General features: G+C 41.8%; 1 protein-coding gene across 1 annotated transcript in view; it reads right to left on the bottom strand.

Annotated features, from left to right (window-relative positions):
- Positions 1-235: 235 nt before the first annotated feature.
- LOC113526634 (desmoglein-2-like protein) overlaps positions 236-25,151 on the bottom strand; it is a 33,849-nt gene continuing 8,933 nt past the window's right edge. The window contains exons 6-14 of the mRNA XM_034304126.2: positions 23,790-23,939; positions 22,776-22,961; positions 21,299-21,555; positions 19,877-20,025; positions 18,658-18,879; positions 18,341-18,544; positions 15,796-15,923; positions 5,237-5,506; positions 236-4,201 (exon numbers count right to left, since the gene is read on the bottom strand). Of these exons, the coding sequence (XP_034160017.2) occupies positions 3,215-4,201; positions 5,237-5,506; positions 15,796-15,923; positions 18,341-18,544; positions 18,658-18,879; positions 19,877-20,025; positions 21,299-21,555; positions 22,776-22,961; positions 23,790-23,939 (2,553 nt within the window). The 3' untranslated portion in view covers positions 236-3,214. The remainder of the gene's footprint in view (positions 4,202-5,236; positions 5,507-15,795; positions 15,924-18,340; positions 18,545-18,657; positions 18,880-19,876; positions 20,026-21,298; positions 21,556-22,775; positions 22,962-23,789; positions 23,940-25,151) is intronic.

Here is a 25,151-nt window from a genome sequence, read left to right on the forward strand (position 1 = left end):
GGAGAATCCCAGGTCTACAACACTACTACATGTTAACTGTAATTTTACAAGTAAAATGACAAGCAAATAAACATGAATTAACATTAATCCAGACCACGAAACTATGAAGCTCATTTGCCAGTCAGTACAACTATACTGTATTCAGCTGTAGTCTGTACATTTGGAGGTTAAATAAACACAATAACACTACAAAACATTAATTTATGTATATGTTATCAAGTTTATTTATTTCCCCTTTTCCAAGTTTATAAAAAAGCATAAATCCAAAACACCCATGATTTAAGAAAAAAGAACATAGTATTTTCATATTAATCTTAGTATGGATATTATTTCATTGAAAATAAAGACAGTAAAAGTTAAAACTGATGTTTGTCAATTGGAAAATTGAAGCTTCATGTATATCATTTATGCAAGGTGTACAGAGAGTATGAACACAATCATGCTCTACATTTAAACAATGCACCCCTTTACCACAGAGAACATCAAAAAAAAAAAAAAAACAATTCTAAAGTAGTCGTCTAAAGTGATGAGAACTGGGAAAAAGCTGTGAGAGTTTTTTATTTTATTTATTTATTTTTTTTTACTTTTGCATTGTGGGAGAGGGCAAGATTGGTCAGAAATCCTTCATCAATGAACAAGATTTGTTAGAAATCCTTCAGGAATGGGTGGGATCAGAGTTCCTTGTGAGTGGATGAGAATAGTCAGAATTCCTTCTGGAAGGAGCCGAATTGGAAAGAATTTCGTTAGGACAAGGCGTTCAGGATGTCTGGCGGCAGAGACGGCGGCATTTCCGGGTTGAATGCTTTATGTAAAAACTGGCAAGACAAATCCAAAATGTAGAGCAAGGTCGTAGTCACAAAACAGCAAGGGTCAGGCGATATACAAACAGATAGAATCAGACAAGGCACAAGAATCAAAAACCAGACACCAGATCAATGACCAGGATATCAAAACCACATGGGATATAAGGCTTGGTAATGTCTGGTACAAATACACTGAGCGGATACTTTGCACAGCACTGTAGGTTAGTATGAGTTTATATAGGAGTGAGACCAGAGTGACACAGTTCGTGTGTGTTGTAGTCCATGGTGGACATTTCTGTAGGCCATCTTTGTAGGCCATGATGCATTTTGAGAACTGTAGTGTGATACTGCTTCAGGCTTTGACGTGACACAGGAGAGGGCAGGGCTGGACAGAATTCCTTCTGTAGTGGGCGACAAACTTTCTGCAGGAGTGGTTGGGATTAGTTAAAAGTGGAATTTTAAAAACAGACTTGCCATACTTCCACTCTGAAGTACTACATTAATCTTAGTTACAGCTTCCAGACAGAACATATGACAAAACATACTATATACAATACAGTTATGCAAAAAAATATAGCAAATTTGCAGTTTTTTTGGTTGAAATGGCTCAGAAATGTGGCTCACACTTTTGTAACTATTCGTATCTTTTTCTATGAATAGGATCTATACGTATAGTAGCCACACTCGACACGCACAATGTAATCATATGTTCAAAAAGTCACATAAATCTGTCACCATCACACACCTTCCTAATACCTTGTAATTCTTTAAAATGACTGTGGTAATTTCATAAGCCATGATGGAAGGTAAGGCAACTACTGTGATATTAAATGTTTAACATCAGCACACACACATACTGCAATCTAAAAGTCAGTAAGAATCAAAGTACAAGAATAAATTGTGATCATAGTATAAAACACAATGTCTACATTGTATTGGTTTGGGACGCAGCCAGTCTGACTGCTGATAAACAGAGATGAAGCTGACTGACGGGGTTGTGGTCTGGGACAACATTCACAGCTCGGAGCCACAATGTGTTTAAAAAAAAAAAAAACACAGGTGAACAAAAAACATTTCCATCAACAGGTAACATCAGCAAAAAAAAAAAAAAAAAAAAAAAAAAACAGGTTAGGGAGGGAAAGTTTCTGTCTGGGGTTGAAAAACTGGTTTCAAATCCTAAAGAAGACACAGATGATGGCTTCCAGTTTATTCCAGGACATTAAGAGATTTTTATCAGTCTTACAGCACAAATTCACCCAGTTCTTGTATCAACAGCGCACAATCCTTGCACAATTTAGAGTGTTTTAGTCACCCGTAGAGCCCTGGTCACACTTAGATGAATTTTGTTTTAATTCTAGTGTTTTATTCCAGTTGAACGCTTTCATAATGAAAATATAGTAATATGAGGGAAATGCTGTGCACTCTATTTCCATTATTGGCTTAGAAATGAAAAACGTAACAGAGAAACAAACAAACAAAAAATGCTATCTGAAGATAGAAATAAACTGATGATACATATGTTGTTTAGAAACCCATCTCTGTTACATGAAATGCACACCAGTATGTCAAAACCTCCTAAAAAGCCTATCCTATAATGCTAATTGTTAGTGATGGACATTCTAGCTGAATACTCAAACACACTTTCCCATACAAACAATCTCCTAGTTACCCAGTACTGATTAAATTTTATAACAAACAGCCTGACATTATTTTGTTTTACTCAGCAGCATCAATTTATGCTAATAACAAAAACATTATAACTATAATAGAATAATAGTGTTATGCATTCGTACTGCAAAAACCATAAAAAGTGAAAGCTGTGCTGCTTTCATGCTCTCTCTCTCTCTTCTCCATGGAACATTACAGACCAAATTACCGACTGTTTTTTTGATAAACTGTGCATTCGTCTGATAATTTTACTGGTTATTTTATAGAAGTTGTCTTTTGCTATCTGAAAAACATCTCCACATTGCAAAATCAACAAATCAGTGATCCTGCAGGCCCAACAGTGTTCTCTGTATTAAAATAACTAATGCATATAAAACAAAACATGACCACACGTTTTGCAAACATCCAGTTTGTATGAACTCTGTATGATTCCAGATTTATAATGGAAGAGATGGAAAAATGCCACCCAGAGACACTAGTCCCATAAAAATATGATTTATATGGGTAATATTTTATTAATTGATTATGAGGCTACATAAGATGTACTCAATTAATTGACTACTCATGCCCTTCACTATGAATTAATTAATGGATCTTCAGAAAGTGTTCAGGTTTCTCTTTGTTAGGAGCAAACTTGCTCTTCTGATCAGTCAGTTCTATGGGATATTCTTCACAGAACTAATAGCTGAATTCATGAAAATAAGGCTGTGCATGTAGAATGTGTGAGTGTGTTTGTAGTTGCATTAGGAGCTGGAGCTCGACTGGAAACTTTTCTCAACAACCGAAACCCTTTCCTCTCGCACCTCTTTGTGAGTGCCACCATTTGGCACATCAAATTGAGGCATGTCTTGCTGCAACAATGAAATGGCACTTGGGATATCTGATGCGTTTCCTAAAGCCATGATCCCTCCACTTTGCTCTTTGGCCTGCATACTCTGATTTTTGCTGGTGCTGGAGTGTGAGGAGCTCTGCATGACACCTACAGGCTCCGTGCTCTCAACTCGTCGGCTCTCTACGACCCGATAGGTACCAGAAATGGTGCCCTGAGTCTCAGGTTGGCCTGGAAACCCATGCACCACTGTGCCTCCAATACCTGGATCCACCAGTACTCTGGTGTTTGATTGCTGCAACCCTAGCCTGGGAAGGGTGTTCTGGGCAGCGATTGCCATGTTGGTACCCCCTTTCTCCACCAGTACCATGTTGCTTTTCTGAACACCCAGCATTGGACCAGAAGCCAGAAGAAGGGTGGGGTGATGCTGTTGCTCCACTACGTACATGGGTGTAGAGGAAAGGTAGACAGATGGCTGCTGGACGAGAAGAGTTTGGCCTACAGTGGCTGCTGATGTGGCGCCTCCACTGATAATACTCTCTCCATAATTTGCAGTTGTGATTTGGGTGGTGGAGGAGGAGCTGGATGCAGAGATGGAGGTTGCCTCACTGTGGACACCACCAACAGCACCTTGCACTTTGATGCCCACTTGTGAACTGGATGAGACCGTTTTGGGAGGCGTGGGAGTGGAGCTGACCTCGAATTCGATGGTCGACCCACAGCAAATTTCAGCGAGCCTTTTGAACTGAGGCCCGAGGTCATCGAGGAAATCCAGATTGTTTTCCTCATGTAGATGGCTGCAGATGTCCTCTAAGGAGCCTGTGACTGAGTTGCAGACTTCATAGTTAGACAACATCAGCTGGTTTGTACTAGCTTCCTGCTTCACCATATCCAGCGTTTTCTGCAACAACACACAGAACATCAGAACTCAACACTGCTAATCCTCATGTCATTCACACAGCAGATAACAGTAACAGTTCCACTCAAAATATGATCAGCCTGGTCCAGCTAGAGAGTCGACAAAATAAAACAGCTGCATCACTCGGACCATTCGGACCAAACTAAATCTTTTTAGGCTTCCATTAAATGGACTGGATGCAGAAAGAAACCCTCAAAGAAAGTTTTTGGAGGTTGCTTTACTTGAATTTCTTTTTCTTCTTGCATCTTTTGTACATACAATGGATGCCTTCAGAAACACATTTTTGTTTTTAGAAAAGTGTATTTGCAGTGTCTGTGTGTGAAAACTAATATTCCACCTAAATCCTTCCCCATAAAGCCAAAATTAATTTTAATGAATGCCTGGTCTTGCAGGGCTAAACTTGATCTTTAACAACAATACATTTCTAGAGACAGTCTTTCAAAAACTTGCTAGTCAGTTGTGGTGAGAATAAGCACAAACAGGGTAGCACTGTTACAGACCAGGTAGCTTTGAAGGTTGCCCTCTCACAGCTCCAGAGACCCCATGGAGTTTTAACAGGTTTGTCTCCAGGTGGGTGTCTTCCTGGTTTTCCTTTTTCCCTGGTAGGCGGAATGACTATTTTAAATTGCGCCTAGGTGTGATTTAGTATGTGACTGAGTATGTGGATGGTGCCCTGTGATGGACTAGTGTCCCATTCAGGGTGTATTCCCACCTCATAACCAGGCTCAGAAGCCACTGCGATCCGTACCAGGATAAAGTGCTTGCTGAAGACAAATGAATGAATGGGTGTGAACAACACGCTGTGCCAAAAGGCATTCTCTCTTAATCCCACCCCAATTTCCAGTCAGCACACAATTTCTCAGCCATCTTGGATTACTACCATGGTACTGTATACTTGTGGTTGGGCAATGCCCCTACTTTGAGATCACGTCTGCCCCGTGAGACTAATTAGTGCATGAAATGCTGTTATTCTGTATTAATGTTCTGTTCTCTTTCAGGATGTGAAAAAATACTAACCTTCGTATAGTAGTTGCCTAAGTAGGTCTCAGGCAGAGCCATGTAATCGAGGGTGCTCATTGTAAAAAATTCAGAATTTCCCCCAATTACATTTGCCTTTTTATCAGCATAGTCACCCTCATACTGGTTGACATGCCACTGATTTATGAATTCCTTCTGAGATTCCCATCCATATTTCCTTGAGCCTTCATGTGTTCTCCATCCAGTTCCCACTTTCATGCTGCTGCCACCGTTTACATTCAGGGGCACCTGGGACAGCAGTGCTGGTTCCTGAGGAAACAGGGAGATAGAACACTGCAGTTCAACATATCATCTTGGTCAGATTTCAACAACTCCTACATAACCAGAAGTTTTTTTTATCTGTATTATATACAAAGTCAGTTCATCCAAAAGCAAGGGCAATTGGAGGGCCTTGGCATTAATAGCGCATAAATACAAAATCTGTTAACCATGAGGCAAGTTGCATCACTCACAGCACTTTGACCCTAGATGGTGTGTGGCTGCGCTTGGCTCAGAGAATTATGATTAATCCCCCATACAAATGTCTTGCCCTGAATTTGAATTCCTTTTTTGCTAAGATCCCTTGTGAGCCCAGCATAGACGTGTGCGGTGCTAAAAGTAGTATAGAACATCAACAGATTAATGTCTCTGGCTGAAATCACATAACTACCATCACAAAAAAAAAAAAAAAAAAAGAAAAATCAATGGAAAGCTAGTAGTGACTCTGCAAAAGTTTCAAAAGTCCTTTTTCTGGCAAACTCAAGAGGCAACATCTCATTGTTAAGCAACCATTTAATCTTTTTGTTTTATTTCTTTACACATAGTAATGTTTTCCTATTGCTATGTAGATTGATGTATTTGTCTTCCTTATGATCCAAATAAAATCTGCCATCTTCTAAGGCAAATCCTGTATGGTTTCCTATGTAGTGTTTGCACCCTTCATAGGATATAACCAGGTGCCCTCATGAATACTGTAGAAAGGCATTTGAAATTCAGCCCCAGCTGCAGAGCTTCCATTAAAATAAAGTGCATACAAGTTTACTTGAGAGAGAGTGTTAACATCAACAATTTCATTTCGAATCTTTTTATTTTTAAATGTCAAGTTGTATTTTACTGCTTACTAGCTTCAGGGTCCCTGGTTTAAATTTTCAATTCTCATTTTTTACTCTTATCTGTTTCCTTATCTGTCTTATCTGTTTCATTTAGCCATCTTCTTTGTGGTCTTTAGTTTGACATTATTACAACTTGTCACTACTAGGGGGAACATTGCAATGAGCTCTTGCTGAAACTCTTTGAATCAATAGTAAAGAGAAGCCTGCTGTGAATGCAGGTGTGTAAATACTTAAAACTACAAAAATAATCTGGAAATGGTGAGACAGAATCATACTAGACAAAATCCTGTTATCAATTTTTATTTTTTTATTAGAAATGTATACTTAAAAAATGAATGAAAATGTATGTAAATTGCTACTATTGTAAGTAATGGAAAAAAGCCAATGGTTAACCCATTTAATGTATTTCTATGGGTTCAAGATGGCACCCAGTATATTTTTACGTTATAAAATGCATTTGTAAGGCTTGGAAATAATGTACTTTTGCATACAAAGGCTTCTATTAACTTTCTGAGGGAAAATATTAATGTTATATTGCATATATTGTTTTTTTGAGTTATTGGAATTAAGAAACAGGTTATACTTAGAGCACTTACCTACTGATTTGTACCATTCTAGTTCACAAATGTAGTGTGCACTCAGGGGTTCAGAACTACTGTCCTTCTGCAAATAGGCTTTAATTTGCTTGTCCATGTTATTTTGTTTAACTGTTTAAGCTTAAGAAAACAAAAAGCAGCACACTTTGGGCCATTTCATTTGCAGTACACATTTACTTATGTACGTAAAGCAATGTTTGTACTCCAGATGTTTATATAGCTTCACTATTGCTATTTTTTATATAGAGGTACTGAAATAACACAAGTGAAAACATCTCTAGGTTACGTATGTAACCATGGTTCCCCGAAGGGAATGAGACACTGTGTCGAAGCGCTTTGGGAACGCCCCTGGCGAGACCACATTCTGAAGCACGTGTGAAATCAATCCAATGGAGAAGCGAGACTTCACGAGCGGGGTGACGTGAGCAACCAGGAAGCATAAAGCGCATCCGGCAAAAGCACGTTAGCTTCTGCTGAAGCGAGTGCCTGCAAGAATGCAGGGAGTATGGCAGAGAGATGCAGCGTCTCCTTCCCTTCAGGGAACCATGGTTACATAAGTAACCTAGAGATGTTCCCCTTCAGGAACTCGAGCTGCGTCGAAACGCTTTGGGAACAAGAATACCCACTGCGCCATACGAGCAAGTCCCTGTCTGTGTGTATCTGGTGAGCACATCAAGACGAGTGAACTCGGTTCCCAGGGGTGGATGTCAGGTCCAAATTGTAGAAACGGACAAATGTGTGCGGAGAGGACCAGCCTGCCGCAGCACAAATGTCCCACAAGGCCACGCCTACTGACAAGGCCTTGGAGGCCGCCATACCTTCTCTCACTCCCCTCACGGCTGTTCGATATGAGCAGGAGACAACTGTGCCTGCATCATTGTCAAATCCCACACCACACGCCCAGATAAGTGGTCCTCTGTAGTGGAGAAAGCACAATTTCCTTGGCGTTTAGCCATAACCCCAGCTCTTTCATGTGGGTGAGGATGACATCTCGATGCCGAGCCGCCATCTGCTCTGACTGAGCTAGAATCAACCAATCGTTGATGTAATTCAGTATGCGGGTGCCCTGGAGTCGCAACGGAGCCAGGGCAGAATCCATACACTTGGTGAAAGTGCGGGGTGAGAGTGACAGCCTGCTTCCTGGAAGGGAGAAGGACAAAAGGCTTGCAGTACCACGGGGGCTGGTGAAGAAGTGGGCACTTTAGGGACATACCCGGGTCTCAGGTAAAGGAATGACCTAACCATTCCCTGGGCCCTATCCTCCTGAGAGAGGATATAGTGAGCAAGAAGATAGTCTTCAGAGTGAGGAGCTTATCAGAACTATCTTCAATGGGTTCGAAGGGGGCATTGCACAAAGCCTCCAGAACCACCGCCAGGTCCCATGAGGGCACCCGCTGTACTGGCCTCAGTATCCGGGTGCCACGGAGGAAATGTGTAATGAACGGGTGTCTTCCCAATGACTGACCACCTAGAAGGACGTGATAAGCAGCTATGGCCGCCATGTAAACCTTCAGAGTGGAGGGAGATAACCCTGTGGAGAAGCACTCCTGCAGAAACTTCTGGACTGTACCAACTGGGCAGTTGACTGGATCTTGCATTCGCTGTCTGCACCAAGAAGTGAAAAGTTTCCACTTCAAGGCGTACAGTTGCCTCGTGGTGGGGCTCTGGACTGGAGTATGGTCTCAACAACCTCAGTTGAGAGACGCCTGTGCCCCCTCAGGGGCCACGCCCACAGCTTCCATAACTCCGGGTGAGGGTGAAGGATGGTGCCCCCCGCCTGAGAGAGGAGGTCCCTCCTGATTGGAATCTGCAGTGGAGAGCCGTTGAGGAGGGACACAAGGTCCGAGAACCATACTCGGGCCGGCCAGAATGGGGCTACTAGCAGAAGCCGGACCCCATCCCGGCGTACTCTCTCCAGAACTCCCGGGAGCAGAGCGATCTGGGGTAAAGCATACAGACGAAGCCTCGGCCACATGTGCACCATGGCATCCAACCCAAGCGGAGCTGGATGCGTGAGGGAGAACCAGAACGGACAGTGTGTCATTTCCTGTGACACAAATAGATCCACTTCCGCCTGGCCGAACTCCCTTCAGAGGAGCTCCACCACCTCGAGGTGGAGCCTCCATTCCCCTGGCCTCAGCCCCTGTCTCGACAGGATATCTACTCCCTGATTGAGGTGCCCAGGGATTTAGACTGCTAGAGGGCGCGAACGCAGACCCCCCTGTCGGTTGATGTAGGAGACCACCGATGTGTTGTCTGTGCGGACAAGCACATGATGTCCCCTTAGGTCTGGAAGGAAGTGTTTTAGTGCTCGAAACACGGCCAGCATCTCCAGGCAGTTTATGTGCCACGTGAGATGATGGCCTTCTCACAGACCCTAGGCAGAGCGGCCACTCATGACCGCTCCCCAGCCCATGAGGGAGGCATCCGTCGTTAGCATTACACGACGACAAGGAGCCCCCGGCACCGGGCCTTGTGACAGGAACCAAGGTTTTTTCCACATGTCTAACGCACGTAAGCATCGCCACGTGACCTTGATCCTGCGAAGCAGGTTCCCCCTCATATACAGCAGGCCAAAAGGTATCACGTTGGACACAGCTGCCATCAGACCCAACGGTCTCTGAAACTGTTTAACAGTGAGTGACTGGCCTTTTCTCACTCCCCTCACGGCTGTGAGAATCGCTTCTATACGAGCAGGAGACAACTGTGCCTGCGTCATTGTTGAATCCCACACCACACCCAGATAAGTGGTCCTCTGTAGTGGAGAAAGCTGGCCTCTGGTGCGTCTAGAGGAGCCACTTCGGTGCCCTGAAGTGGATGACCGGTAGGGAATGACCGACCTGACTGCTTTAGCGCCCTCATTTGAGGAAACGAGCTTTCCCGTGCCATACTGTTGCGGCAGTCGGGAATTCCGCTCGTTGGAGCCCACTGAGCCCTGAAGCACCGGGGGTGGCAGGGGTGTCAGCCGGCCTAAGGACGCCAGCCCCTCAGAACTGGCGTCTGCTAGAGATTTTAATTCGGTGATCTGAAACGGATGACTGGCAGGAAGTGACCGATTTATCCACTCTAGCACCCTCACTTGAGGGAACGAGCTTTCCTGTGCTGTACCGAAGCTGGGCGGCAGTCGGGAATTCCGCTCATTGGAGCCACTGAGCCCCGAAGCCCCGGAGGAGGCAGGGGTGTCAGTGCAGCTCTGGTGTCAGGGCCGCTTGGCCGAGGTCCTCTTAGCCAGAATAACGGTCCATAGATCCATTTCCCGCTTCGAAGACCCCGACCGCTCTGTTTCTGGGTCTGGCGATATGAGGAGCTAGACGGCCAGGGCTGCTCCCGCTCAGCAGCCCCAAAGACCTGGGAACGGCGAGGGAGGAAGCGCTGGAATGCCGCCACCTGCCTCTTCGCCCAGGACTTTTAGCAGGTCGGCCTGGTATGCCTGCAACACCGCCAAGGTGTGCAGACACGCACCGGCCTGACCTGCCGCTGTATAAGCTTTGCCAACCAGGCCGGACATCTGCTCCACTGCTGGCATCGCCCCGTATCCATTCTCATTCAGCCCTGTGATGTTTGAGTAATTCAAAACTGTAGGGCTGAAGAGTCAGAATGAATACAGTTTCTCCCACAATCTCGACACCTCGGCGTGGAGATCGGGGAAAAACGGAAGGCCCCGTCGTGAAGGCTGCGATCTAGCTCCTAGGAAGAGCTCGTCCAGCTTGCTTTTGGGACCAGCGTCCTGCTTCTTGGCTTCTACAACATCTCCTGCCCAAAACATGTAACATTACTGCCTGTGTACACATTGTCATGTGAAATGGAATTGTTTAAGTTGACTTAATTGGCTACCGCGCATGTGCAAGGCGGGAAAAGCTTCCGGTTTTGTTTTGGAGATGCCCCTCACATGTGTTTAATAAAAGGGACGTGCATTGTTCAACAAAAAGCCTAACGACTTGTGTTGTTAATATCGGCGACAAACGCCACATGGTGTCAGAAGCAAAAAAACCGAGTAGAAGACGAAATTTCGAACGTGAGTTGTTGCGAGAACTGAAGTGTGCATCGCCATGGCAAAGTTCACCCCGCCCGAGCAGTTTGACTTTTCCAAGCCCGAAGCGTGGTCGGACTGGAAACAGAGGTTTGCCAGATATCGAGTCGCATCACTGCTTACGGAGGAGGATGAAGTAGTGCAGGTAAATGCCCTGATTTATTCGATGGGAGTGGAGGCTGAGCACATATTCAAGTCGTTTACGTTCCATAACGAGGGAGATAGCGACAAATATTCTGTGGTAATGGCCAAATTTGATGAACATTTCATCCCGAAACGCAACGTTATCTATGAACGTGCTAAGTTCCATTCGAGAGTTCAACTTCCCGGCGAAAGTGTGGAAGCATTCGTCAGGCAGCTGTACGAGTTAGCTGAAAACTGTGATTTTGGTGCACAAAAAGAAGAGCAGATGCGCGATCGCATAGTAATTGGAATTCGTGATAAGCAAGTGTCACAAAAACTGCAAATGAAAAGTGACCTAACATTGCGCACTGCCATCGAAATGGCCAGACATTGTGAATTAATAAAATCTCAGAACACAGAGGAAGTAAAGAGTGCGGAGCATGTGGATAACGTAAAATCAGTTAAAAAGAAAGAATACAAGAGGACTGGCAACTTAGCAAAAATGCACAAAAAGACGAGAAAAGGAACATGCACAAGATGTGGACGAAATCATGACAGTGAACAGTGTCCTGCAAAAGGAAAAAAATGCATGAAATGTAATAGAGTTGGACACTTTGCAGCAGTGTGTCACTCAAAAGCAGCAGTACAGGAGATAACTGAAGCTGATGAGGACGAATGCATGTTCTTAGGATCAGTTGAGCAGAAACAAAGCAGGGTTGCATTGTTAGCAGAGGATGAACCACCATGGCGCACCACTCTAACCTTAGCACGTACACCAGTCTCATTTAAAATCGACTCCGGTGCTGATACCTCAGTGATGTCTGAGGCTACCTATGAAACACTACAGAACAAGCCTAAACTCAGTGCAGTGAAAAACACTCTTCAAAGTCCAGGCGGCGTTGTGGCCACGAGGGGGCAATTTTTAGCGAAAATTAAAGCCCATGTCAGTGGCCAGCTACGAAATTGCTGCTTTCGTGTCGTAGTAGTCAAAACTAGTGGAGAAAACCTCCTAAGTCGAACAGTGGCAACCAAACTAGGCTTAATTAAGCGCATTGACGAAGTCAGTATGTTTAGTGGTGTGGGCACGCTAAAAGGAGATCCAGTGAAAATCACCTTAAAAGATGGCGCACAACCATACAGCGTAGCTGCACCACGACGGGTTCCTATTCCCTTACTCCCTAAAGTAGAAGAGGAGCTAAAAAGGATGGAGTCAATGGGCATAATAGAAAAAGTAACAGACCCAACCGAATGGTGTGCACCCATGGTTCCGGTAATAAAAAAAAATGGAAAAATAAGAATCTGTGTGGACTTGAAAAGACTTAATGAGAATGTGAAACGTGAGAAGTTCATCTTGCCCACTTTGGACGATATACTCCCCAAGCTAGCCAAGAGCACAGTGTTCTCCAGTTTAGACGCAGAAAGTGGATTTTGGCAAATACCCCTAGAGGAATATAGCGCACGCCTGACCACCTTTATCACACCGCTAGGTAGATATTGTTTTAAACGGCTTCCTTTCGGCATCACATCAGCGCCTGAAATTTTTCAACGGAAAATGTCAGAGCTGCTGCATGGGCATGATGGGACAGTTGTATACATGGATGACATCTTAGTTTTCGGAGAAACACAGGAAATACATGATGAGAGACTTAAGAGGGTCATGGAGACCATACGAGCCTCTGGACTGAGGCTCAATAAGGATAAATGTCGGCTTAGCCAGCCAGAACTGAACTTCCTAGGACAGGTGGTGACCAAGCACGGCATTGCCCCAAGCCCAGAGAGGGTCAAGGCAATCACAGCTATGGATCCGCCCCAAAACATCAGTGAGTTGAGACGGCTGCTGGGGACGATTAACTACATCGGGCGATACCTACCGAACCTCTCCACTGTGTTGCAGCCCCTCAATGAACTGCTTAAGTCTGAGCGTGACTGGTGTTGGGGACCATCACAAATGCAAGCATTCATAGAAGTAAAGCACTTAATTTTGTCAGCCCCTGTCTTACAGTTTTTCGACCCTGCAAAGCCAACAGTCGTTAGCGCAGACGCCAGCAGTTATGGGCTCGGAGGAGTGCTTATGCAGAACCATGATGGACGGTTGAAGCCTGTGGCATTCTGCTCACGCACGCTGACCGACGCTGAAAAGAGGTACGCCCAGATCGAAAAAGAATGCCTCGCAGGAGTGTGGGCCTCTGAGCGTTTCTACCAGTACCTATGTGGCCTAGAAAAATACAAGCTGCTTACAGACCACAAGCCATTAGTAACCCTCATCAATTCGAAAGACCTCGACACCACACCCATACGTTGTCAGCGCTTGCTCATTAGGTTAATGAGGTTCAACCCAGTTGCTGAATATGTTCCAGGGAAACATCTAGTAGTCGCGGATGCTCTGTCTAGGCACCCCATGGCGGACATTCCACCGGGTGACCTAGAAGCAGAGATTAAAGCATACGTAGATTCAGTGGAGGATGAACTGAGGGTGAGAAAGCCGATCATGGAACAGATCAAAGACAAGACAGGAACGGATGGTGAACTGCAGTGTGTCCTCAGGTATATCCGCAATGGCTGGCCAGAACATTTGAAGAGCGTACCAGTGAAAGCGAATGCGTACTTCAAAGAGCGTGGCTCACTCAGTGAAGCCAATGGACTGGTGCTACGAGGCAAGCAGATTGTGATCCCTGAAAGTATGAAGGGAGACATGCTCCTGAAGATTCATCAGGGCCACCAAGGCCTTACTAAGTGCAGAGAGCGTTATAGAGGTGCCGTGTGGTGGCCTGGCATTGCAAGTGACGTGAAAAATCTTGTGTCATCATGCAAACACTGCAATATCCACAGGCCAAGCCAAAACAGAGAACCCCTGCTCACTACACCATTACCTGACTTACCTTGGCAGAAGCTTGCTGCTGACCTGTGCGAACACAAAGGTCGTCATTACCTGATTGTGACTGATTACTTTTCAAGATGGCTTGAAATCTTGGAACTGCCAAAGACAAACTCAGAAACAGTCATACAGAAGCTGAAAAGTGTCTTCACACGCTTTGGAATACCAGAGGAGTTAATGATAATGATAATGGACCCCAATTCACAGCTGAACAGTTCAGATATTTTGCAGCAGAGTACGATTTCCAACTTGTCACTTCAAGTCCTCATTTCCCACAATCCAACGGCATGGCCGAACGAGCTGTGAGGACTGCAAAATGGATTTTGAAACAGGACGACCCCCACCAGGCACTTCTAAGTTACCGTTCAACCCCTACAGAACCAACAAGGGAGAGTCCGGCCAGGCTGCTGATGGGTCGAGAAATCCGCACAACACTCCCAGTCCTGAAAGAGAGCCTTCGGCCAATGTGGCCTAACCTGGAAATGATTAAAATAAATGATGCAAAAGCAAAGCTGTGCTATGAAAAGTACTACAACCGCAAATACTCCACCAGACCTCTCCCACCACTTACTATCGGTGACAAAGTCAGGCTGAAGATCGATGGGGAAAAGGCGTGGACAACCACCGCAACTGTGCAGCGCCAGGAATTTATGCCGCGCTCCTTCATTTTGGAGACTGAGCGAGGCGACACGCCCAGGAGGAACCGGCGCCACATCCAACTGGTGGGCCGAGAGCCCTCCTCACCATCAAAGATAGACTCTTCCCAACCGAAGGATCAACAGGGACACTGTGGGCCATCTGAGCAGGACTTGGAGCAGAGCAAGAGTGACGTTCCTTCTGAACCCCACTGTTCACCTAAACCCTTGGGTCAAGTCATCACCAGGTTTGGAAGAACGGTAAAACCAAACCCCAAGTATGCTAGTTAACTGCGATGACGGACATTAAGGGCAGAATAATCCCTGTCCCATCTCAAGGGATCGTGGTAGTCCACCCACACCCTTAGTTAGTTAGTTGTTGTTGTAAAACAAACAAACAAAATAATAATAATAATAATACAACATGTTTTACGAAAAAGAAACACTAAAGAACCCTTTTGTTTGTTGTGTAGCAGAGATTTGTTTTGTTTAGATAACAATCATTAATAGAAGACAAAACAAAGAGGGTTAATATTATTGTTATGTATACTTATACTTGAAAAGGGGGGAGATGTCATGTGAAATGGAATTGTTTAAGTTGACTTAATTGGCTACCGCGCATGTGCAAGGCGGGAAAAGCTTCCGGTTTTGTTTTGGAGATGCCCCTCACATGTGTTTAATAAAAGGGACGTGCATTGTTCAACAAAAAGCCTAACGACTTGTGTTGTTAATATCGGCGACAAACGCCACACACATAATCTCCCTGTATCCACATAGGCTTCCTCTGGGCTTGCCAGTTTCCTCCCACTTCCCAAAAACAAGCCAGTAGGTGAATTGGTGACTCTAAATTGCCCCTAGATGTGAATGTGTGTGTGCATGGTGCCTTGCAATCGACCAGCGTCCTATTCAGAATGTATTCCCACCTTACGCCCTATGTTCCTAGGACAGGCTCCAGATCCACCGCAACCCTGACCAGGATAAAGCAGTTACTGGAGATGAATGAATGAATTAATGCATTTTACTATTTATGCCTATAAAATCAACCTTCAGAGAAACTCCTCCGCCTTGGTCAGGATATGCATAGTCCTCAGTTCGGATTTGTTGCAAAGCCATGGTAAACTGCACTGCTATTAGACAGCTGCTCCACTTGAGAGTCTGAAATCTAGTGTGATGCATAACACACACTACCTTATCCTCTCCTTGGCCTTCAGTGTGATAGCTGATGAGCTCCTGATTTTGTTCGAAGGGGAAGGCCTGGAAACTACCAAGAGCTGCAGCTCCTCCACACTCACACAACAGCAAAAGCACTGGAATCACTGCAAACACATTTAACAATTTTAGCAAAAGCCTGACAGAGACAACATATATCTCCCTTTGCCCAACTTCTCTTACATGCATATAACTTGCTGTCATATTCTGATTACTAATACAGTAAAATTTATTAATCGGTATGTGCAATACATTAAAAATGCAATGGATTATAAATGTATCACCATTACTCTCCTTAATTCAATTTACCTCATTGTAACTAGATATAATTTTTAAATGCTAAACTTCCCTTGGATAGCTCGTTCCAATTACACAGATTGGTTCAAATTTAGATCAAATACATAAAAAGTCCATTTTTACATTTAAAACAGAGACTTTCTCAGTAGTATTGTTAAAAAACCTGATCCATGATTACAAAATCTTGGTTCTTAAGGTATATTTTGACTACTGTTAAATAAATCAGAAAATGATGATGCAAGTTGATACTTATCTACCGAGATACCATTTGTTTAGCCTTGTGACAAATGTAAGCTAGTTTAGAGATTTGCTAACTGGCTAGCTAATTTAGTTAATGTTAGAGATAAACTTTAATTGTTGTCTAAAATTGTTGTTGTGGTATATTTTTCAAAAACCAACTGGAACCTGTGGCTAGGAGAAGCAAATCCAACAGAGTCTGAGAGACTCGGAACATGACAGAGAACACCACAGAGGTTTGGGACTAGTCCTGGACAATGAAGCAAGCCTACTGAAGTGGAATGCAGTGAGTGATTATAAAATCCACAGAGAATCATCATCACCTGTCTGTACAGGTGTATGTCCTGATTAATGAAGAACAGGTTGAAGAGAAGGATGATTTCTATAAGAAACTGCAAAGAGATTGATGAAACACCACAGTATGACATCCTCATCCCAGAGGGCCAGCGGGTCTACATGCGCAACCATGGTGTTTGTGGGATGCAGGAAAAAACATCCAGATGAGCATAGAGGTGGAAAAAGCCATCAAGAAACTGAAGAGCATGAATTGACAGCATCACACCTGAAATGCTTAAGGAGAGTCTGGCGACAGCTATATGTGAATTCCATAAGTTGTTAAGCCACATCCTGAAAGAGCAGAAAGTGCCTGATGACTGGAAGAGATCCCTCACTGTTAAGATGCCTCTGTGAAAAACTAGAGGCATACCCCTTGTCAGTCCCTGACAAAGTGTTTTGCAGAAAGAATAAAAAAGGGAGTAGACAAGAACCTCAGAGAGGAGCAGGCTAGATTTAGGAGTGGCAGAGGAACATCAGAGCAGGTACTTGTGCTAAGGAATATCATAGAGCAGTGCATAGATTGGCAAGCCCCTCTGTACATAAGCTTCATAGACTTTAAGAGGGCATTTGGCAGTGTGAGAAGGGAAATATTATGGAAAAATATTAGGGCAATATGGTATTTCAGAAGTGTTTGTAAACATCATCAAGTAGATGTATAATGGAAGCATAAGCTGTGGGCTGGAAGCTGGTAGAACATAAGAATGGTTCAAGGTAAAGAGTGGCATAAAACAAGGGTTTGTTATGTCTGGATTCATCTTCATCGTTGCAGTTGACTGAATCATGAAGAATACCCACATCATAAATAGGGGAATCTGATGGAAATTCACTACTGTACTAAAAGACCCTGACTATGGCAACAATACTGTGCTCCTGTCCAGCAGGTTCAGTGATCTACAGGAAAAGACAGCGAGAATGAATGAGGTGGCAAAGCACATTGGCCTGAGAATAAACACTGTGAAAACCAAATCAGTACGATTGAACAGCAGAGTAGAGGAGCCCTTAGACATTGAGTGCACAATAGTGGAAGATGTAGAGTCTTTCCTATATCTCAATTGCTGCTAAACAAGGAAGGAGGATTGCAAGATGACATCCAGAGAAGACTGGCAATAGAGTTGACAAATAAAGATGTAAAGATTTTCCAAGGCATTTGTAATAATTTCTTGGGCATTAAAATGACATATTAAACAATTCATAGTTCTACACAGGTTGTTTTTCTGGTTTAGAGAAAAAATCCAAATGTGACAGCTATTGAAAGTAAATATTCAACATTCAACACACATGCTGTCATGGATCCCCCCTTTGTACTAGAGTTGCCATGGTGCCAAGCATCATGTGCTTATGATTTTGCCAATGTCAATTCATTGGTTTGCTATCCAATTGTGCCTACATGTTTTGTATTAGTTCTCGATTAGTTTGTTTATAGACAGACGACTGTTTCTTTGTTTTGTCACAAAGTCTTTGCATGCATATTTGTATCTTTAAGTCCGAGCCTCATTTTCTTGTTTCCTCACACACTTGCATCCTGCCTCTCACTGCATGTTACTCAGGCCCAGTACATTATTTTATTTATCTGAACATCAAACTAAGCGGATAAGTTAATGGCAACATGCAGAACAGTGGAGAACATGAAAAGGGCTGAGGTGATGGTACTTACACAAGAGAAGCAGGATTCCTAGCAGTAGTGCCAGAACTCCACCTCCTCCCAGTCCAATGCCTTTGCTGGTCTGTCTCTCAGTCAGCACAGCTACCTGAAGCTTTTGAACCTCGCAGGACTTTCCCTGCTGGTCTTGCACCTCCAGTCCCACTGTGTAGTGTCCCGGCCACAGGATCTCCTGGCTGCGCAAGATGATTGTTGTTCCTGGAAAAAGAATTCATCAGAGAAAGAAGTATGAGGTATTAAATTAAGCATTTACATTATGTAAGTGTTACAGCATTAATGTTAAACTGTATTGAAAGAGTGTTCAACTTAACCATTGAGACGCTCGACTCTCCAGTTCTCTTTTGTGCTCTTGGTAATCATTCTGAATTCAAAAGGATCTGCATTGGGGTATTTATCCTCATCCTTGGCTGTGACGTACACTACGCTGTCACCGTAGCTCAGTGTTTGGACTGAGCTGGTCAGAATCGGACAGTGGTCGTTAAAATCATGCACCTGAATTGCAAGAGTTCCTGTCGCAGTTTTGGGTGAAAAATCTACAGAAATGTTTGAGACATTAGAATAATTACGATATTATATTACTACAGCTGATACATCTGTACAGGGTTTTATAATGTAACACATGGTACTAAAGTACTAATACTTTATACACTGAGGTTATAATGTTTCATTCACTCCATATTGGAAAAAACAGAATTGCACCATCTGACTGGGAAAACAGTACACATTGGGAAACACATTGGATATTTTTTCAGCATTAATCCCTGGTTTCTCTGACTAAACCAAGAAGTGAGACAACTGATTCATAAACATGTCATGTGTCCTAGGAAATGGAGTCTTTAAATGGGAATTTTAGTTTATATATAAAAACACACATACATGCTATTGCTAACTAATGTTAGATGTTAGAAGGAAAACTACCTCCATAGCAATTTATACAGGGACTTCTATCTAGATGCTCCACATAATGAAAGTCTAATGGATTTGAAAAAGTGTTGTTTTTTTTTAATGAACAAAAATGTATAATTGTTGATATTGTGAAGTTATCTGCATATAGAAGGAGTCTCCAGTGTCAGTGCTTTGTAACAGTCAGACATAAAGCTGTAACTGTACATTTTCTGAAACTCTTCAGGATAGAGGGCTTTCCTTGTAACAGGCTCCATTTTGTCTTATTATCTTCAAAGAAAGTAAGGGAACAACTGTTTATTGCTGCTATAACATAAGTGATAAAATGAACTAACTTTTTCTGTGGACATTCCACAATATAAAATATATATAAAGGGATAAAAATGTATATAAACGAATAAAAAGTATGACGTTTAATAAATATGAAAATAATCAACTTCAGGGTGGTAATAGTAACTCTGCACTATAGCACCCTGTCATTAATTATTATCCTATAACAGTATTTAATTCCTTACATATTTCAAACATAGTCACAGTTGCCTGATCCAGTCATCTATATCACGGGGCTGCATGTTACACATTCTGTAAGACCAGTCACATGGCTACTCCTATCTTTGGCTAACTTACCACTGGTGATGCATAAGATTTTGGCGTAGTATGTTCCATTGATCAGGAACTTGGACTCGCGGTCTGGATATCTGTTGAATCTGATCTCGGCTGTTTGCTCATTAATGCTCACCCAGTTGTCAACATCATCTCCTTTAACATACCTACAACTATAAAATAATGATATCGGTTTTTAGCCTTGGCAACAATTTCAGCCCTTAGCCCCAACTTTAAACAAAGATATAATATATTTTCATATAAGCCCAAAGTTACTTCCAGTAAGAGGAATGAAACATTATGATATTATAGAAAAATAATTAAATTCCTATAACCTATTTCCTATAATAGCCACCCACAAGTGTTTTATTCCTTATATGGCCACCATATCCTACAGATAATTTCCAGTCATGTCATTCACAATATCACAACTTCCTCCACGAGATGAGTGTAAGGTGGCTGCAAGAATTAACACTGCTTAAAATAAACAAAATGTGTTTATGTGATTCAACATGAAAATACCTTACCAAAAGCTATTTTAATAAATTATTTAATATGTAAACCACTATAATATGCAAAGTTTTCTAATTCTCTTCTCTCATCTATTAAAATATTAATGGATTCTATTCTTCTCCTTAGCCACTGTTGTATAAGCGAACTAAATCCATTATGTACAGTTCAGGTCAAAATGCCCTTCTTTTAAATGAAAGCTTTAAAAGAGTGGCCCAAAAACATGCTTGGAGGCAGATTGGCTATTCTAAATTGTGACTGAGAGTGTGAATGTGTGTGTGCATAGTGCCCTGTGATGGACTGGCATCTCATTCAGGGATAGGCTCCAGATCCAGTGTGACTCTGACTAGGATAAAACACTTTTGGAAGATAATAAATGAATTAATTTTAACCATTATTGTGCAGGCTTAACTAAATTTAACAATGCTATAATGTCTAATGAGATACATCCATTGATAAGTAATGAGCTGAAACATTAATAAAGAGAAAATCAGCTCCCACCTGAACCTCTGAGTGGGAATTTATAAGTTGGAATTTTCTGATAGCCTTGATTTTTCTGGACAAACCCAGAATTGAGACAAGTGTCTACATAAACATGTAATGTGTCAAACAAAAGAAGAAAACGAAGAAGCCTTTATTTGTCACATATACATTATAGTACAGTAATGTACAATACAGACCTACTGATCAGTAACCTAGAGCCTTTAACCATTGAACCACCACTGTCCATAAATAAATTGACTATGTTCCAGCAAGGAAATTAAGTCTTTAAATTTTCATTGATAAATTCCATCACTCGCTTCAGTTCTATTGGAGATCAGTAAAGGATATGTTACTGTTAAACATAATGCTTATGGTAGTTAATGTTAAAAAAATTACCTCCATTCTTATCTATTAAACACTTGCAAGGCTGGAATTTTAGTTTATATTTCTCACCTGGCGGTTAACAGTGTATCACTGTCCGTGGCTGTGTAGGTGGTGATGACCTTCTTCAGGTCAATAGTTTTGTGGTCTTCAGAAATGGAGATAACTTTCACGGTGGGGTGGAAATGAGGGGCTTCGGGCACGTTCACCACTTTGATATTAATGGGATATGTTATGGGCTTGTCAGTCACCACTGACTTGTGATAAGTTGCCTTGTTCCTGACCAACACTGTCAGATTGACCTCGTTCAACCCCTCATAGTTCAGCTCCTTTAATAGTTAAGACAATAATAAAGAAATCAGATAATAAACAATATTAAGGGTTTATGTAGAAAGAGTAGAAAGTAAATAAATGTTACAGGAATTAGCTGAGAATGTGATTATAAATTTTAGTCATTATGATAATGATAATAAAATATGATCACATTCTACAGTATCATAGTATTAAGCAACTTTTTACAAACTCACAAGCAAGTAGTGAGAATTCAAAGATTTTGATTTTTATGAAATATGAACATCACTCATACATGCATATATTTTGATATATTACACTGGCTTTATCCTTTGTACATAATGTTTCCACACATTGTTAATTATGAGTGTAGGTGTTGCACAAAAGTGCAAAAGTCTACGTTATAAACCAAAAATCATGATGAAATTTGGAGAATTTTGAATTGTCATGCAGAATTTTTGAATTTGCACCAGAATTTTGGTGCATATTCTCAGCATGTTCTATTAGGACAAGTGGCATAAAAGTACAGAGATGATGAGATTAATGGGGGAAAAGGGGATTGGCATCATCTTTTGGATTTCAATTTCATCACAGTTCTTGCCATTTTGCTACTAATATACAGCTTTTGGCTAACATTAGTATCACAGGAAGTGATAATAACGCAGGCTAAAATTTAGGTCACGACGGCAGAGATTACATTTCATTCTTATTCATTAGCTTGCAAGAACAACTGCTAATCAAGCAAAAATTGGAGGTTTTGGCTAATTCATACCAAATCACAATGTGAATAGGCCTAGATCCATGGTTTTTAAAGTGGAGTCCATGAGGAATAGCCAAGGGGTCTGTAATTTCTCTTTTTTATTTAGTTACAGTGGTGGGAATCTCAACCCACTATTCTTGAATTATTTATATTTATTATTGAGTTTTTATAGTTAATAACCTGTTTTACTGGTCACTTGAATGTGTTTAATACAACTGAATTAAGCAAGTAGGTTTAATAAATAGAATAAAGAGCTAACATATTATTGTACATATTTAAATAATGAGCCTAATATTTAGAATATATTCAAGGTTTTTATGCTATAAACATTCAATTTAATCCAGGGACATTTATTTTAGTCTGTACATGATATACATAAGATCTCCACTATTTCTAGAGTCAGACTCACTCTGGACTGTCGTGTGAAATAAAGCCTTCCAGCATGATCATTCGAGTGTTGGAATCAGTTGTGCCACCTGTGTAAATTAGCTATCTTACCTTAGTGACTATCAGGATGCCCTCGTTAGTTTTGGGGTCGGTGGTGATTTTGAAGTGACCGGCCTCATTTCCAGAAATGATGGTGAACACAGCCTCCCAGTTCTCAGTGTGGGGCTTATCCTTGTCTATGACCTTAAGCCGGACTGCTTCCACATTCTTGATATTCTCTTCCACACTACTCTCGTACTACAAACACCACACACACATGGTGAGAAGAAGAATTCAGCCACTTGTCAGATTTTTTGTGCTCTGTTTTGATAGTCTGATTGCAGAGATTGGTGCAGTTTGCAACCCAGTCCCACAGAAAAAAATTGCAATTTTTTAGCAGCACCTTCTATACGCTGAATTTCAACATTATGGCACAAGTGTACATTGCATAATGACATATCAAACTTTCACTTAAATTCACTCGAACATAGTTTAACCAAGCTAACCTTCACCAGTATGCCAATTGAACAAGATCAATATGTAATAAATAATTTTAACATATTGAGCATTTTTCACTTCATGCGTAAAGTTTTTGCTTTTCACGACATATGATTATTAGCCATACCAGGCTCATGAAACTTTTCCTCTTCACTGCAAACACAAAAAGGCTTGCAGGTCACATGTAAAAACTATCTGCCTTTTGGAAATAGCTGTACTGTGTTACTGTATGATATGAAGTAGTCAACGGATCAAATGAATTATTGCATATAGATCTTCTTCCAATAGCATAGTGGTGGGGATTAGCTTGGTTGAAATACGTATCATACAGAGCTTCCGAGTGAAGGTTTGATACCTTGCTATGTAACGTATGCTTGTGTCAGAATGTTGATATTCAATGTACAGAAGGTGCTGCAAATAAGCTGCATGTGAATGTCTTTTTTTCTGTGACACTGGGTTGGATTGGTAACACTGTGTTTAGACATATCATTGTTTTTACTGCAAATAAACTGCAAATAATAATTTCATTATGAGAAAAATGACATTAGGTATTCATAATAACAAATGAATCCATAGCAAAACACTCACAGAGTCCTTCTCTAATATCGGGATGTTATCATTGACATCAAGTATGTTGATGGTCACAGTCCCTGTTCCTGTCAGTGGTTTGTTTTGGGGATCAGAATTGACTCCGTCCATGTCTGTACCCATGATTATCAGTTTGTAAGTTTCTTGGCTCTTTGCAAGAACAGAAAAGTTGAAAATAGTCTTATAAATATTAACAATCTAAAAATTATCATTTTGAATTCAGTAAAAACTATCAGTAGATCAGTAGCATGCCTCATACAGCCGTGAGGAAGCAGCTCCCAGTGTGTATACTGTGAAAACCCTGTGATGATGAAGTACATTTTTAAGGATTATAACCCCTTTAGGAGAGCTTGGACTACACCAGCTGAGTGACTCATTTTAACATTACTATTGTTTAAAGATTGTCTAAAGCATTTCCAGTGGTTGTGTGACATATTTGAGTAATGTACACTGGGTATTTTTAGTGCTAGGTGAAAGAAGCCTGAAAGATGTTTCATTATTTAAAAATATAAATAATGATAAAAAATACTAGCAAACAGCAATGTCTAGAAGGTGGTCATCTTTTGAGGTCACCAATTGTCCAAACCTACAATTATACACAACCTGGAAGGCATGCCAGAAGCCAGAAACTAAAATTAACTACAAATGTTTGCACCTGGAGTTCGCTACTGGAACAGGGTTCTACGGTCAGATAAGACAAAAAAAGAGGTGAAGGTTGGCTTGATGTAAATAATGAAAAACGGTTATACCGAAAAGAACGTAATCCCTACTGGTGATGTAGTGGGACTCCTCCCCCAACCCCCAAAGGCACTGGGAGCCATGAAATTTTGAAATAAAAATTGGCCTGCCACTGCCATGAACTGGGTCATGGTTGAATGGTTGAATTGTCTAGCAAGACAATGATCTAAACATTTTTCACCTTCTAAATCCACACAAAATTGTTTCAGTAACTGCAGAATCAAACATTTGACATGGTCATTCCAGTCCCCTGATATAAACCCCAGTGAAACCTGTGGTGTGAGCTGAAGGGGAGAAACCACAAGAACAACCAGAACCTTGGAGGATGTCGAGAGATTCTATATTGACCAGTGTCTGAGATTCCTCACTCTGTGTTCTCCAATATGAGCGTGCTTTATAGGAGGAGAATCAGTGCTGTTATTTTAGCAAAGGGAGGTTGCACAAAGTACTAAATGCAGGGGAGCCAGTAAATTTAATATGCATGGATTTGTTAAAAATATTGTATATTTTTATAAGAGTTTTTTCTTTTTCCTAGAATAAAACTGCTTCAAAGGTTTAAGGTTGGATTTCCCTCATATTGTTAGTATGAGATTAAACTAAAGACCTACACAGACTTTTTTCTCT

The sequence above is a fragment of the Pangasianodon hypophthalmus genome, chromosome 4, assembly GCF_027358585.1.
Source record: "Pangasianodon hypophthalmus isolate fPanHyp1 chromosome 4, fPanHyp1.pri, whole genome shotgun sequence".
Taxonomy (NCBI): Eukaryota; Metazoa; Chordata; class Actinopteri; order Siluriformes; family Pangasiidae; genus Pangasianodon; species Pangasianodon hypophthalmus.